Raw genomic sequence first — 15,770 nt, forward strand, 5'->3', positions numbered from 1 at the left:
TTACACCAATCAAAATAATGTATTATGAGAGCTCTTTACAGTATAATGAGTGTAGAGCAATGGACTTTGCTTGCTTCTATTTTGTTCTGTTAGAACTTGGCAGCCATTACAACTGAGGCTTTATTTAACACATCCGCATTTCTAGTGGAGTTAATTTTAAAGGGTTTCTTATTAGTGTTGGGTGTTTTTGTCAGTCAGGGACAGAAGGTGCTGTGGAGTTGCAGCGGCTGCTCCTCACAGCGCTTCCGTTGCGCCATGATGTGGTTTTCAAAGTTTGCGTTGCTTTTGCTTTAGCTGCATTTGAAATTTAATTATTCTTTTAGGTAACCGAAATGCTGCACTTTTTAGTTTGCTATGTCTCAAGTATCTGTTCATGAGTTTGGGAGGCGGAATTTTTGAGATGAATTTGGAAGAGCTGACCTTCAAGTTAACTTTCAGTATTAAGAGAAGTTGTCCATGTAATTCTCTTTTTGGAGTAATTAAGGAAAGTGAAAGCTGAAGTGAAAGTTATATTCCTGTCATACATGTTTGGTTGTTGTTGATGACTGAAAAAGGTTTGACAGTTTTGAGAATGTAGTTTGATATCAGGCACTTGTTGTCACTTTACGTGGGTATTTTTATGACAGAATGAAAACCTGTCAGTACCTGCTCATCCCTATCCCTACATCCTGATCTACTTCCAAAGGAACCTAGTGAAAAAACAGGAGGCAGCCTAATTTCAGAGTTTTGATTAAATTTGTGAACTTGACAAACCCATCGATTTTTGAAAATTCAGGAGCATTCAAAATATTGATGTGAATTATTTAAGCTTGTATTTTGTAACTCCGCACACAATCCGTGCAACTCCCAACTTCTGTTTGTACAATACCATCCCTTGAAACTCAGCCTTTCCTTCACACAAGATGTTGAATGCTCTGATTCTGTAGTAGCTGCTTGGGTGGCAGTTTTGGTTGTTCATTCTAAATATTTGTAATCTTCTGGCTGATCTTTTAATTTGTGTTGGGCAGCTCTGTGAAACGCTGGTGTTGTGTGGGGTGCCCGATGTGGTTGCAAGGCTCTTCCTGTACGAGGGGAAGGATGTGCTCCTCTTGGGGTTTATAGAGTGTTGCAAGGGCTCTGTAAAGTGTCAGCATTTACATAACTTGAAAAATCAGACTGTGGGCTAGACAATGGCAAGCAACAGCCCTGCAACCTGTGGTTTATTGAGCCACATCTCAGTTTTGATCTGTCCTGACTTCTGGAGCTGAATTAATTTTATATCATCATGGTTTGAGGGGTGTGAATGTGCCTGAAGGTGTGACATGAACAGTTTGCAGTGTCCTTTAGGTCAAGGCAACACAAATAAAACCTCACACAAGGCTTGTGTATAAGTGAGAGGTCTTGGTTCGTTTTGGTTATTTGGGTTGTTTTGTTTTTTTTTTTCTTAATGTATATTGCATGGTTTCACTTCATGCTGGACTTCCTTATTGGCTTGAGGTATACAACTTGCACAGCTGCAAAAACTTATAACTTACACAAGGACAATATGAATAAAGTCCCATAAAACTTTATTTAAAAGCGTAATTCAAGTGCAGGTTTTTCCATTTCTTTGCTCAGGTTTCAGTTCTTTTCCATTGTCCCCTTAATAACTGGGATTGGGAGCTTTTTCTTGAGTCTGACCTCGTCGGGGGGCTGATTGTGCTGCAGGTGATTTAACTTTGAGTGGCTTCTTGTGGACAAAAATTTGCTGGATCATCCCCATCTTCAACTGCACTTCTCTGGTGCAGCCTGCAGTGAATCATGTTCAAGGGATGGGCAAGTGGTGAATGGTAAAACCATCACCTTTCGTTTAGGAGCAACTGTCAGTCTTAGCTGACAGGATGTCAAATTGATCCTTTTGCTCTTTAAAATTATTCTGTTGGTCACTTTTGAGATGATGTCATGGACCAGCTGCTTTTTTTTTTTTTTTTTTTTTTTTTTAAAGTGCCCTTTATTGTTATGCATCATACGCTTTACCTGATGGCAAACTCCAAATTTAAATTGCCTTCTAGTATTCAGAAGTGAGGATATGGTCTTTTGTTTGTATGGTTCTTCGTGGTGAATTAAATAGAAATGAGTAGAATAATTGCATCATTGGTCCTAATCTTCAAAACACAGCCCTCAAATTCTATAAATAGATCGATTTGTAGAAGTTAATGAAGGCTGTAAATGTTTGGGGTTTTTTAAGCTTACATATCTGAAAATTATTTATTGCAATTTGCATTGAGGAAGTGAATCCAAAATATTTAAAGAACTGCCTTAATCGGTGATTATTTGATTTGAGAGACCTAGAAATAGCGCTAAGCTAGGTAGATGTAGTGTCTGAATTTTGTTGGTGTTTGGTTTCTAAAGCATACAGAGTATTGCATTCTAAGGCTGATCATGTAAATGTTTATGTAGTACCTGCTGCACTGGGGTCCTTCTGCCGAGGTCTCAGATCCTAAAGGAGTGTAAATAAGAACGGTGCACACCCTTGGACCGTTTTCATGCCATTAACCTGCCCTCCCCCCATTTTACAGTGTCACCATGGAAAAAACTGCTAGCAAATTGACCTTTATATAGCCAAAATAGAAGCTGTCCTGTCTGGGTTTGAGTTTAACTCAGTTGATTCATTCAGCCGTTTGTGGCCACACAGGAAGCCCCATTCATAGGATCACAAAGCCTAATGGCTGTTTGTACAGTGGGATTGATCTGATTACTCTTCTCTCTCTCCTCCTATTTACAGTCTGCTGCCAGTTCACAGAAAGGGAAGAGAATGGCTGCAAAGGAGAAGTTGGAGGCAGTATTAAACGTGGCCCTAAGGGTCCCCAGCATCATGCTGTTGGATGTCTTGTACAGATGGGATGTCAGCTCATTCTTCCAGCAGATCCAAAGAAGTAGCCTGCACAACAACCCTCTCTTCCAGTACAAGTACTTGGCCCTTAATATGCATTATGTGGGTAAGTACAGATCTATTAAAGAGAAAATAGTACTCTACTAAATACCTTTTGCCTTGCTAGAAGAATTTAGTAATAGCATGTTAATATATTGATTACAAAGAATAACATGACATACGTTCATTACAGTTCTGCCTAAGGGTCAGTTTATGTTAGCAGCAAAGAAATCCTGCCCAGAGTTTTTAGTGATTGTTGTTATTTCGCCTTTGCAAGTAAACCTAGTGTTTGGAAACACAATTGATGTCCTGGAAGAAGAGCACAGTGACTTTAGCCTGTGTCTGACTGGTCCACAGAGGAAGCTGCTGTGAAACGTGCAGATAAGAAATACAGAAATGGAACATTAAACAAGAGGCTTGGGAAAAGGTGATTTGGTTTGGACTAAGCACAGCACTATAAGTTCAGTTTTCTCTGCTGCACAGATTTGGCCCTTCAGTTTGCACCCTTACGAACCATCTCTGTGCTGTGAGTAGATTCAAGCAGGTAACCAGTCTTGTGTTGCAGATAAATGGACAAAATTACTAACTCAGCTCAGGCAGCTGAGGTGTGAACCTTGGCCTGCAAGTCTGGCTCTGGAATGCCAGATGTCTGTCTTTAGGAGATGAAAGGATTGCTGTTCTGGGACCTGCTCTCCAGGTGAGAATGTGATTCATCTGCACATGGGGTGAATTAGGGATTGGATTCGGGCTCTTGGGGTTGATCTCTGCTGAGCATCTGCCTGAGCACTGCCTGGCTTGGAGACAAAGGGCCAGCATATAATTTAACCACTCTGGAGTGTTTCTTCCTTGTAGATGGTTTTGGAAGATAAAGAGGCACTGCAGTCAGCTAAAGGAAACACACTTTACTTAGGTAGTTAGAAAACTGTGGCTTTTGAAAGAGCATGACCTGACTTTAATCCTGACTGCATAAGTGTTGGCATGAGGCTTCCCTTTTTTTTAATGTCTGTTGTCTGGAAATCATTTACTGCACTAAAAATGCGTGCAGCTTTCTTTGTTACAGCTCCACTATACTCACGCTGGGATGTCAGCGTACTTGCAGTACAAAACATTGGTGTCACAGTTCCCTTTTCCTTTGTGGGAGAGGATGTGTTGGGAGCTGGTGAATGTGACACAGGACCGTGGTGGCCTGTACCTACAGCTGGCTTTCTCCTGCATTTATTTGCACACACAAAGCTTTTAGAGATTACTTTATCAGGTCAGGTTCTAATGCAGAACTAACAGTTGTGCAGTAGGTTTTCAGGATGGCTGTGGGTAATTTCCAGCTGTGACAAAGCCCCTCTTAATAGGCATTTGATAATCTTGTCCTCGTTAAAGTATGTTGAGATACACCAATAAAAAACACTACAGAGGGAGCGGGTATTGTTAGCAAAGAATTTCCCACCTAGTGGCTATTTTGGTACTAAACCAATGGAATCTGACTTGGTGCTGCTTTTACAAGGGGTGCTTTTGTGCTGGTGCGCAATCATTCAGCAGTTCTTTTACTTCTTGCTTTTATGACATTGAATGTATGCACTTTTATTTCTCCAACTGGTGGATGCTGAGCAAGAAGAGCTGCTAAGTTGTCAAACAGTGTGCTCATTTTAAAAGATTTTCAGACAATTAGTGATAAAACTTTGCTAGGACTTTTCAAATAAAGTTGCTGTGTTTCATTTCCTTGGTTGTTGGGGTTTTTTTAAGTTGTGTCAGGATGAAGCTGGGGTAAATCAATTTACATGCTTCCATGACATTTTATATAGATTTAGTTGCATCACTTCAGAGTCTGACATTAGTTAAGATGATGTATCAAAATATATAAATTGGATTTGTAGGGAAAACAAAATACTTTTCCACCAGTTTGGAGAATTAAGCTTCTTTGAAGATACATTGGGGGAAATTAACTGCCAGCATATAATTTAAACAACAGTTCACTGTGGATGTGTTTCGACATGCTAATCTGCTTTATTTAAGGAAAAAAAACCAACTCTGTTCACATTTGCAGTTAGGAAGCACTATCAGCAAATGCAGTGGTAGCTTTGCAATATCAAACAATCACTGAATTTCTTCCACAAGCCAGTATCTTGTAGTGCTATATATAGTGCTGTGTAAGTTCTTCCAGCAGGTGAGGAAATTGGGTGCATCTATCTTGGGCAGATGCTCAAGGAACAATTTGATTAGAGAGCCCTAAAAACTCCTAAACTCTACCAATCTTTATAGAATGAACCTTGTCCTGGAACTCAGGAGACAGAATTGGAAATTTGCTCAGAACTGGAGGTTACCAGGAGTGTCTCTCTTTAAATGTAACGAGTGAAATGTTGTGTGTTCCATTGTGATTCCCATTCCAGTTAGCAGTACTGGGGGTATAATAAAAGCTTCTAAAATGCACTTTGTTCTTTGAAACAACTCTTCATATCTTTCCGTGAAACAGCCCTTATCTGCTTGAGCAATGGAAAATACTCAGTCCTGATAACCACTCAACCACAAGTTCACCTGCATGAAATTTAACTAAATATGCGCAGAGCAGTGCAAACAGCTGAGATAAATTTCTGGTTAGAATTGGCAAAACCTCTGTGTTGTGTAGATTAGCACTTACTGCCAGACTTCTCCATTTTCTTCTGCGCTGTGGAGTAGCCGTGAGAAAACAGACAGTTCTTTTTATGTTCTTTTGGTGGAGAAGATGGAAAACAGTTGAAACCACGTAATTTCCTCCCATGAAGAAGGGCAAAGCAATGCTGTTTCTACCAACTGGTAAATACTCTGAGCTAGATGGAAAGAGTCATGAGCTTAACCTATAATCAGAGTCAGGCTTGGAATTTCAGTCACTGTCATGGGTGAGGCACAGAATTGCACTAAATACTGGGTTTTCTTACTCAAGAGTAAAAATAGAGCAGTTTTCTATCTTAAATTGTATTCTTTGTCATTACAAAAAATAAAAAATTCTCACGGGGAAAAAAAAAGGATTTAAATATTTGGAATAGCTGAAAGGTGCGTCATCTTGCACAACCCCGTTTGTAATGACAGTTTCTTGAACTGTGTGGTTAATGCTTTAATCTCTTGGTCACATCACTTGCTAGGTGTGAGCTGCTTGTTCTGCATGCTGCTTTTATGAGGGGGGCTTGAGGGAGAAGAAGCCTGCTGGACTTCCTGCCCTGGTGTGCTGATTGCACCCTTTGGTCTGCCCACTTTCTTTTAGCTCTTGTACTTTATGTAGAAGATCTTTTATTTAGATTGCTTTTTTTTGTGTTGCCTTTTAAGGAGAAATATACTCTACTCTGGTATAAACACTATAAGAAGTGCCAAGTGAAGCTTCAATGTGAGAAGTGAGTTGGTTCATTACAGAAACAAATTTCCTAAAATTGCAAGAAGAGGATGCATGACTTAAATGTGTACATACAGTTAATGCATACAAAGATGAGGTCCTGCTTAGAATCAGCATCTCTGGCTTTGCTGCCACATGTTTTCTGTCTCTCTCCTGCCAGCAGCGCTTAGATAAATGGGGAATAGAACTATTTTCTGAGCGTTACTATTTAATTTTAAACTGTAGCTATTTTTAATCAAGTGCAATTTGATGACATGGACTTGGTCTTTGTTTCTTAAAATAATCACTTGTTACGTCTTCTCATTCTCTTTTTGGACAAAATGCAGTGTATGCTGCAGTTGGTAGGACACAGGAGGGGGGTAGAGATGTGCCATGTTCAAAATCCAGCACACCCTTTTTAATTTTCTAACTCAAGACTGAAGATTCCTCTACTGTTCCCCAAGTGTTGTAGGCTTTTCCTAAGCAGCTTTCTCAGCATATGGATGGATACCTTCAGGTAACTTTCCTGTATAAAGCTGGTGTCTCTTTTTTTGGCAAGCCACATCACTGCTTTTTTTATTCAAAAAAAAAAAAAAAAAGAGCCACTAGCAGCCTTTTTGAAAGGAGGTGCTTAAAATTTTTGATTCTGAGTACCAGTCTCATGACAGCATTGCAGCTTGTCTTAGTGATTTATAAAGAGCCTCTGAATCATATGGCAGAACTAGAATCAAAAGTCCGTTTTATTTGTTCAGACAATACTGCAAATCTCTGTAAAGAACTCAGTTTCTTGGATTATTTATACTTAGAGTACCCAATCTGTTAGGCATTTAAAAATTGAAGAAACAGCTGTTGATGGCAGTACCCCAGTAATGAATAAATTGGCATTATTTTCACTGAGGTGTGCAGATGTTGATAACAGGATTTCTGATCTCTGTTTACAGTTGTATTGTGTGCCTTGAATGAATAAGTACCAGTTTCCTTGTGTGCAAGTATGTTTAGATGTGTGCTTTCTCGGTTTTGAACTAAGTTTCCAGCATTTTCTAGAGGACAGGTATATAAAGTATATCTTTTAAAAATCCTCCACTCTTGAGATAGATGATTTAGACATTGAGAATTTATTAAATCTGTTTAAATTGCAGTGTAACCAGTCTGGTGCTTGGTTATTCTGAGAATCAGACACACTGAAAATAAAGGTGCCGGTTGTTTCTGTAGTACTTCTGCCATCTCAAATGCAGGCTTTCAGAAGTATGTCCTGTTTTGTTGATACTTCCATGCTGTGGCCAGGTATTTGTCTGAATAAACTGAAATGGGGACAGTGAAGGAATTGGCTGAAGTGCAGTGACTATCTCAGTGCACTGATCCCTCTTGGAGGCTGGAGAGCTGGGTTTGGGATGGAGTCTCTGGCTCATGACTTACTGCTTCCTAGCAAGTTGCTTTGCAAATCATGGACCCTTTACCCTCACAAGATTGGGAAAAATGGAAAAGTAGGGCCCCCTAAATTAATTTCTTGGTAGAATCTAAGCAATTGTGCTCCTTCTTTCTGGCGCTCCAAGAGTTGCTGTGGCCTTATTTAAGAAATGTTATGAGCCCTTTGATGTGCAGAGTTCTCATTTTTAGACTAAATGCGCAGTGAACTGTGAGTGATAATATGAAATGGACACAAGGGATGTGTAATCATGCAAATGAGCACTAAAGTGCTCCATAAAGAGGATGAGTTGTGACTTTGATCATGTTCCAGAAGCCTCCATTGTGTGCAGTCAATAAACCTCAGACACCTGAGTCGGCAAGGAGGTAATTCTGGTGAGAGAAGCTGGGAACACCTTGGTGGTGCATAAATGGAGAGAGGTTGCTGAAAGGCAGTCTGTGAGCTGCTGCTCACTGAACAATGGGCATTGCACAGCCAGAGGTTTTCATCCAGCTGAATCAACAGGTTGTAAATGAGGTCATGAACTGGTTAATAGGTGTGTTCTTGACTGGCAGTGTTTAACTTCACTTTTCTGCTCAGGATGATCTTCAGAGTTTATTTTCTCCAGTGGAGCCTAAATCTGTACCATCTTGCATGAGAGGCAGTACAAGTTCTCTGCTTCCTTGTGCTCCTGAATAGGATTTGTGTATTTTTAAGGTTGGCAGAATGTGTCTTCTGTAATGCTAGAAGCATAAAGGTGCAAGACTCTTTCTTGGTGTTGTAGCACTAGGGCACTCTGACTGTATTCAGGGAAGATTATTCTGTCTTTTCTTTATCTTTTTTGTTTGTTTATTTCTTTTTAATGTGTGTTAGAACCATTCTTTTACTGGGGCAGGAATTGGGCTTCCCTGAGCTTGCTGCTTGCTTTATAGAGAAATATACATGGTGGGTCAAAAGGGACAATGCAGAAAGTCCCAGGAGCAAAAATAGCACAGCCTAAATCAAGGGAGGGGAGTGCTCACTGCTGACACAGAGCTCAAAAACTCCCTTTGGATGGGAGTTAGTGTTAGTTATTGTTAACCCTTGCTCAGAGTTACCCAGTAAGATGGTATTTCTCAAACTGTAAGTCCTTGTGTATGGGGACTCTTTCCAAAAGGATAGATGTTCTCAGCATCGTGTTTTCTTCTAGCAGAGGAGGTGCAAATGAAAACAGAATGTAGTGATTTAGACAAGAAAGCTACTGTGAGAAATTTCATTTCCTGGTCTTTTTTTTTTAAGTGGAATCTTCGTTACACCATGCACTAATTACTTCATTTGTCTGAATGAGAACAAAGGGAATAGAATATTACTGCAAGTATGTCTGAATTTGAACTTGTCTTCCTTCTGCAATCAGATGGGTTGGTAAAGAATTATTTGGTCTTTTTTTTTTTTTTTGTTTTTGGCAGAAGTTTTGTTGATAAAAATGGGATTGGTACCACTTTGGGAATAGGACCTCTGCAGCAAAAATGCAAATACTGCAGTATGAAGTGTGCTGAAATCTCCCTCTTACCAAGTCACAAGAGGAGATAAGATTGAATGGGAACTACTTTAAATGTCTGTTGCTCTCCCTCTCTTCAGAGTCTAACAATTAAACCAAATGGCTGCTTCTAAGTGAGCATTTACATTCCAGCCCAAACTCCTGAGCAGTGCAGTTCATTGCTGAAGCTTCTGCAGTAACCTTGGCTGTCTCGTGCTGCTTCCCTGTGCAGATCTGAGCATCTGTGCAGTGTGGAAGCCTGCTGGTTAGAAGGCACTGTGACAATACTTTCTTCATCTTTTAGTTTAGCCTTTTGTGGTTTTTTCCACTCCTTCATTGTATACTGAAGGATCCTAAGTACTTTGATTAAAGTTGTGATCATGTAGAGAAGAATGATATCTAAAATCCTTCCATGTATCGTGTGTTTGTTACTGCCCTCTAAAACGTGTTACTTTTACAGAAATGATCCTCCCATTGCTCAGGTACATCATCACATGGCGAAGGAGCAGACTTTCTTGTGATAGAACAAGGTAAAGATGACAGCTTAAATACAGATACAGTAAAGAGGTATTCTATAACTACTTACAGAGTAATAAGGGAATAAAAAACTGCATAACAAACTCCATTTAGTTCTCCACCTGGAGCTGAGTCACAGGCTGCGGTGAGAAAGAAAGGTTTAGAGAGATTTGACTCACGTGCTGGAATGATAGATAGTTGTGGGTTGTTCCTCAGGGAGAATCATCCCTCACAAAGGAATCCAGGGAAAGGGGTGAATGCAGCGGGGATGAGGTGTAGGAATGTCTGCAGATGGTTTGAGAGCTCTGGAGCTGGCTCATGAGGCTATGGTGTGGTGCAAGGTAGTTACATGTCTTCATGGAGACTGCTGAGGAGTTCTGCTCTCATCATTTGCGTGTTTGGTAAAGGGAAGGTGGTGAGCAGAGAACAGAAATTCCAGAAAATGCAGGTTTTTATGAAGAAAACTGATAGTGTAGAAATCTGATGTGCTGTAAGTAGAAGCAAGTTACTCTGTATAAAACAGTCACTAGAAGGAAACTGATGGAGTGCTGTGTTTCAGGCCCCTTTAAAAAAGGTCAAAATAGAAATGATTCTGTTCTTCAGACTCAACAGCCCCAACTCCCCCAGCCTGTCCTCAGTGCTCCAGCCCTCTGGTCAAAGTGATACTGTACAGAATCAGTGACTGGTATGACACTTGATTTTAGTAAAAGAAACTATCAATTATTTCAGCTTTATAAAAAGCATATCCTGAGACAAATGTGCAACTTGTCACATCCACTTCATGAAGATGATTGACAAATTATCTTTAATGTTAAAATACATAAATGATATACTGGTATTTTAAAAAGGTAAGTAAATAGTCTTTGTCTGTCTATCACTGATCCCATCATTTGTCTTATCTGAATTGATCTCTCTCTGCTTGGCATCCTGTGGCTCTGTTGCCTTTTCTAGGAGCATCTTGCAAGATATCTTTTTGAGGACCAAACTGTTGGTAGAATTTTATTGAACGTGGCAGATACTAAGCAGCCTTGAAGTACTTCTTCATAAATACTGACTCCGAAATAGTATCTTTTTCACATATTGGAACATGCTGTGTTCCCCAGCTGTTTTATTATACCTGGTTGTGCCACTGTCTATGAGTGCTTAATCTAGAGTTGCATTATTAAATATATTTTAAAAGCTCAAAATATAAATTTACTCTGCTAAAAAGACGGTGCCTGATGTTGCTGAATAAATATATGAAACTTGAAATGTGACATGACTGGTGTGGCTGTGAGGGTCAGGATGTGTTCTTCTCTAGCGTTTGTTCTTAGCTTCAGGGGTGTTTTTGGCTGTTGCTGGGTTGTTTTTCTAAATGGATTTCAGTGCCAGGCACTTGAGCTGACCTTCAGAAAGAGCAGAAGTGCACTGCAGTGATGGAGAGAGCTTGGAAATAAATATTCCTAAGGGCACCATGGGCTGGGTTTTTGACTCACAACCTGTCTGGAAAGGAGGAGTATGGACATGCACCACCCAGTTATGGAGTGGACTTCAAAGTTCTGCTTTATTTGGGTCTCTGAGAAAGATCCTTACGAAAATAAGGATCAGGGTTCTGCTTCTTGGAAAGGCTGCTGAGCAGCTGTGGTCCTAAGGAGTAAAGCTGGATCTGCATTGGGTCATTTTCAACATCCTCATTAAATGCTAATGAGAAGTGCAGGAACTGCTGGGATAAAAAGCCACAAATCCTAGGCTGTGGCAGGTCTTGTCCTTGATTTATGCAACCCTGATAGCTGGAGTGGGCTTTAATATGACTAATATGGAATAAAGCCCTGGTGTCCCCATCTTAAACTGTGAACATGCTAAGTCTTATTTTAATTTGGTGTTAGTTAGTATCTTTTAAATATCAACTTCTGCTTTTTGTTACAGGTTACATCTTAAGTGTTGTGCTCCTAACTTTACCAAGGCAACACCTGGTTCAGCTTTACCTGTACTTTTTGACTGCACTGCTGCTTTATGCTGGGCACCAAATTTCCAGGTAAGAATAAATAGATTAATTTTTTTAGCTTGGTTTGGGAATTAGAAAAATAAAAGTTATTTTGTGAATGTTTTCTACAAATGGTTTTTGTGGAGGCCTTTTTTCTATGTCAGACACATAAATATATCTTGCTGTTCTTCATCTTTGGAGAAGTTTACAGAATTAAATATGCAGTCAAGTAGTTCTTTGAAGTCATACAGCAGGAGTTTTGAGCTATATGTCTGGGGAGTGTAATGCCCACCAATCTTAAGGAGAGAAGGCACTTACCACAAGACTAAATGTGGCCTCTGATGCAATCATGTAAGTTACTCAGTGGCTCAGCTAAAATGCTTTCAGCACTGGGGTGTTTTACACAGCCGACAGGATGTTACTTTTAGTTTCCTGGCACGTCGGGAGAGAGAGCAAATAGAGATCTGGAATCCAGTAAAAGCAAAGTAATAGTGGAATTTATTCTTAAAATGTATTACACAAATTTGAATTTACAGTGGAAGCAGGTGTTTTGGATCTAAAACGCAGAGAGGGAGGCTGGAGAACTCTGAGTCAAACAAGACAAAATCAACCATCTTTCTTTGGCCCCAGCTAAATCTGTTGAAAGCCAGTGTAAACTTCCATACTGACAAGATGTTTAATTGGAACCAAAGACACTGCCATCACATTAAAGGCTGTGCTTGGGAAGTTTTGAAAATATGGATTTGAGCCTGACTTATTTTGGTGCCTGCTGATGGGAAACATTTAAAAATGTGCTTTCAATTGATTTAATGGAAGTTAGAGTTCTGTTATTTCCACATCAAAATTGTTGTTCCAGAGCATTTGGTGGAATGTCTTTTCTTGATATGTTGCAGTTCAGGGGAATGTTAATGAAGGTTTTGTGATGATTTGACATGTCACTGTTGTGGCTGTCAGAGTTGCAGTTAGTGATTTCCTGAAAAGGATGAGTGTACAAGAGAGGAGTTACAGGTCTTATTGCCTCGGTAGGAAGGAAAAAAGGGTTTATTTGTCATCCTCAGGGGAATCCTGAGTCGTTATAGATGGAGTTTGTGGGTGTTTCCTATCGGGTGTAAAGGCTTATTTGTTAGAAAAAGCAACCTAAACATTATTTAACTGTTGAATAATAAAGCTAGTAACAAATGCCCATCAAACATGGTCTAGAACATTTACAGCTGGAGGTGTTTATCCCGCTCCATGTCTTTAAATTTTTTAGAAGGGAGATGTTATGCGTTTGGTTGATAGATTAAGGGATCGTGCTGTGTTTGCTTTTAATACCTTGTTTGTATTTCTGTGTAATAGGAATTCTGACTTCTGTTGCTTTGTGAGGTTTGAGACTTAATAGGTTTATTGTAACGTGTTTAGTAACTATTGCTTGAACTGTTCTGTGTTCCTACTAAGCTCTCTCTATTTGGTGCTCCTGGAGCGAGTTAATAAAGACTTTAATTAAATCTTGCAGCAACTAGCACAAAAAATATATTTAATTAAAAGATGTCATGGATTCAAATAGTCCAGAGCTATTCCCAAGGTATTTTGCAAGGCAAATGTAGCTGCTGACACTTCGGAGTGAGCTTACCCATTCATTCCCTAGGCATAAAGCTGATTTGGTTTGGAAGGAAGCACAGTGCAAGGGGCTCTCAGCTGAAGCCTTTGTGCAATCAGGGAATCATATATGGGGAGTGACACTCGAATTAGCCCTACAGAAGGATTTTTGAATCCCATTGGTTTTCATATTGAAAATAGTAAAACGTGACAGACAAATCTGTTGGCAGAGCTATTCCTCTTATTGCCAAAGCTATCCAGTTCCAACTTATGTTTCTATTTAACAGCCTGATCATAACAAGACATACAGCAGTCACATGTGCAAACTGTTTTTCAGTGTTTTTTGTTCGTAATTCTGCTCAGAGCTGAATTACTCGGACTTGCCTGTGTGCCTACCAGTTGGGATGCTATTTAAGACCGATGAAGAGGTCTTATATTGAGGCCAGTTTGGTTAGTGCAAATTATAGAACAAGACCAGAATCATCTGGCACTTGTGACTCTGCAGTGTCCTGGAAATTCTGAGCTGTTGAAAGACTTCAGCTTTCAGTGCTTTTTTTCCACCCCAGAAATAGCTTACAGTTCATCTGCAAGTCTGGGAATAAGATCATCTGAATTTTATAGTTAAGCTCTGACTTTGGACTTCCAGGTTTATGTGACCTTGACAAGTCACTTAATTTTTTAAATGTTTTGTTTCCTTGCCTGCTGAACTGAGAATTACCTTAATGTGTAAAGGTGGTTTAGGTAATATTTGTGAATACACGGAGCATCTCAGAAGATGTTACATTTGTGTGTATGCAGCTTGCTAACCTGGCAATTTGGGTGGAAATAACATACCATCTGTTTATGGAAAAAAGAGAAGTCAGCTTTAAAAACCCAAAATCCAATTTAATGAAATCTCTTTGCCTTAGGTTTCCTGCAGCAGTCTCCAGTTTCAGGAGAAATTGGTTTAATAAGTGAATGGCACAGCAGAATAGGAACAGCTTGGGCTGGGTGCCTCCAGCCAGGGACCCAGAGCACACAAATCCCTGGGTCTTTGTATCCTTCCAGTCAATGCAACCATCCTTCATCCCTTCTTCAGCTGCTCTGCACACACCCCTTGGTCCAATGGTGGGTTTTGGTCTGGGATCTTGTCCCCTGTTAGACACTTTCTCTGTCTCCAGGTGGGTGTTGGCTGCTTTTATCTGGCTGGGCTGCAGCTTCTGCTGAGTTGTGGCCTCTTTATCTTCCAGTTCACACTGGGCTTAGGGCCTCCCTTCATGTAACTGAGCAGAAGTTCAAGATAAGTTTGGCTTTTCTAGGTGGGAGCTTGGGGCTGGTGAGAGTTCGGAGCTTGTGGCCTAAAACTCCACCAGCTTTAGCTACTTTTGCTAAGCAAAGCCACTCAGACAAAAGAATACAGTTAAAAGAACACAGCTAACTAAACTTGATTTACAACAGTCCTACTCTTTTTAATTAAACATTCCTGCTCATGTGTCAGAAGGAACTCACAAAGCCTTTAAATGCAACCCTTGGTCTCCTATACAGTGTTATTACAGTCAACAGGCACAATATAAACAGAGTGAACAGGGCCACCACTGGATGGAGCATCTTGATAAAGATTGCGTTGCTATTGGTGACCATCCAAAGAGAGTTTTCCACCATCAGTGTTGTGCCTCCTTCTTCGCTCTCTCCATGACGTGATGCATCTCTTCTGCACTGAATGGTGACTAGAACTTTTTGTCCAGTGTTTTGGACACGTTCCAGCAGTTGATACAGGTCATCAGGTTTTAGTGGCTTCCTCAGCAGCGCAGGATTCATTCAGATGGCAGTTGTAGTAAATTTTAGTTTAAGTATAATTGGGCTGTAACCATTGACTGGACATAATAGGAGCTGAATAATGAAAATTGCATCCCACAGTGTTTCTACAGTTAGAAGTAATTGAGTGATTATTTATCCCTACAGTGATGTTATTTACAAACATAAGGTTATGAAGAGTTCTTACACAAACACATCCTTTTCCAATATAGGCAAGTATAGTTTCAGGGGTTTCTTTGGAATGTATTTCAAGTGACAGACGTTTTGTTCAGTGTCAAAACAAATGTCTTGAGCTTTGATGGTTTTACTTTCACAAATAAATCCCTGTTGTTCTCCAGCAACACACGCATCACCATTGACACTCAGCGATTTGATACTGTTTTGTTGGGCCCATACTCAGCTCTAGTCGGTAGAGAGCAGTTCCATCATGATTGAATCCCAGTATAGGGATTGGGTCTGGTGTATTCTGATGTGGTGCATAATGTTGAGACAAAAGCTGTGCCATTATTACTCTGGGGCTGTATGGAAAATTGGCTGGATACCTCCACAGTTGGAATTCTCTCTCAAAATCAGTTGCATTTTCTCTTTTTTAATTTCAGTGTGTAGGATACACCCTTCCCCTTCTCTTAGGCTGTAACTACCATAGATTGTATATAGATCTACAGTTGTGCTTGGATTTCAGATATTTGTGGGATCAATGCCTCCCTTACCTGTGGAGGGCTGGTGGTTAAGCTCATTGTGCTGGGCAGTGGTTGGTATCAGCCTTTTTCACAG

The 15,770-nt window shown here is 40.1% G+C and overlaps 1 protein-coding gene across 2 annotated transcripts in view; it reads left to right on the forward strand.

The window, feature by feature from the left end:
* RNF145 (ring finger protein 145) overlaps positions 1-15,770 on the forward strand; it is a 46,173-nt gene that overhangs the window by 6,392 nt on the left and 24,011 nt on the right. For both annotated transcript variants that reach the window (XM_040078420.2, XM_040078421.2), the window contains exons 2-3: positions 2,744-2,957; positions 11,567-11,675. In XM_040078420.2, the coding sequence (XP_039934354.1) occupies positions 2,774-2,957; positions 11,567-11,675 (293 nt within the window). In that variant the 5' untranslated portion in view covers positions 2,744-2,773. The remainder of the gene's footprint in view (positions 1-2,743; positions 2,958-11,566; positions 11,676-15,770) is intronic.

This window comes from Hirundo rustica, chromosome 14, assembly GCF_015227805.2.
Source record: "Hirundo rustica isolate bHirRus1 chromosome 14, bHirRus1.pri.v3, whole genome shotgun sequence".
NCBI classification, from domain to species: domain Eukaryota; kingdom Metazoa; phylum Chordata; class Aves; order Passeriformes; family Hirundinidae; genus Hirundo; species Hirundo rustica.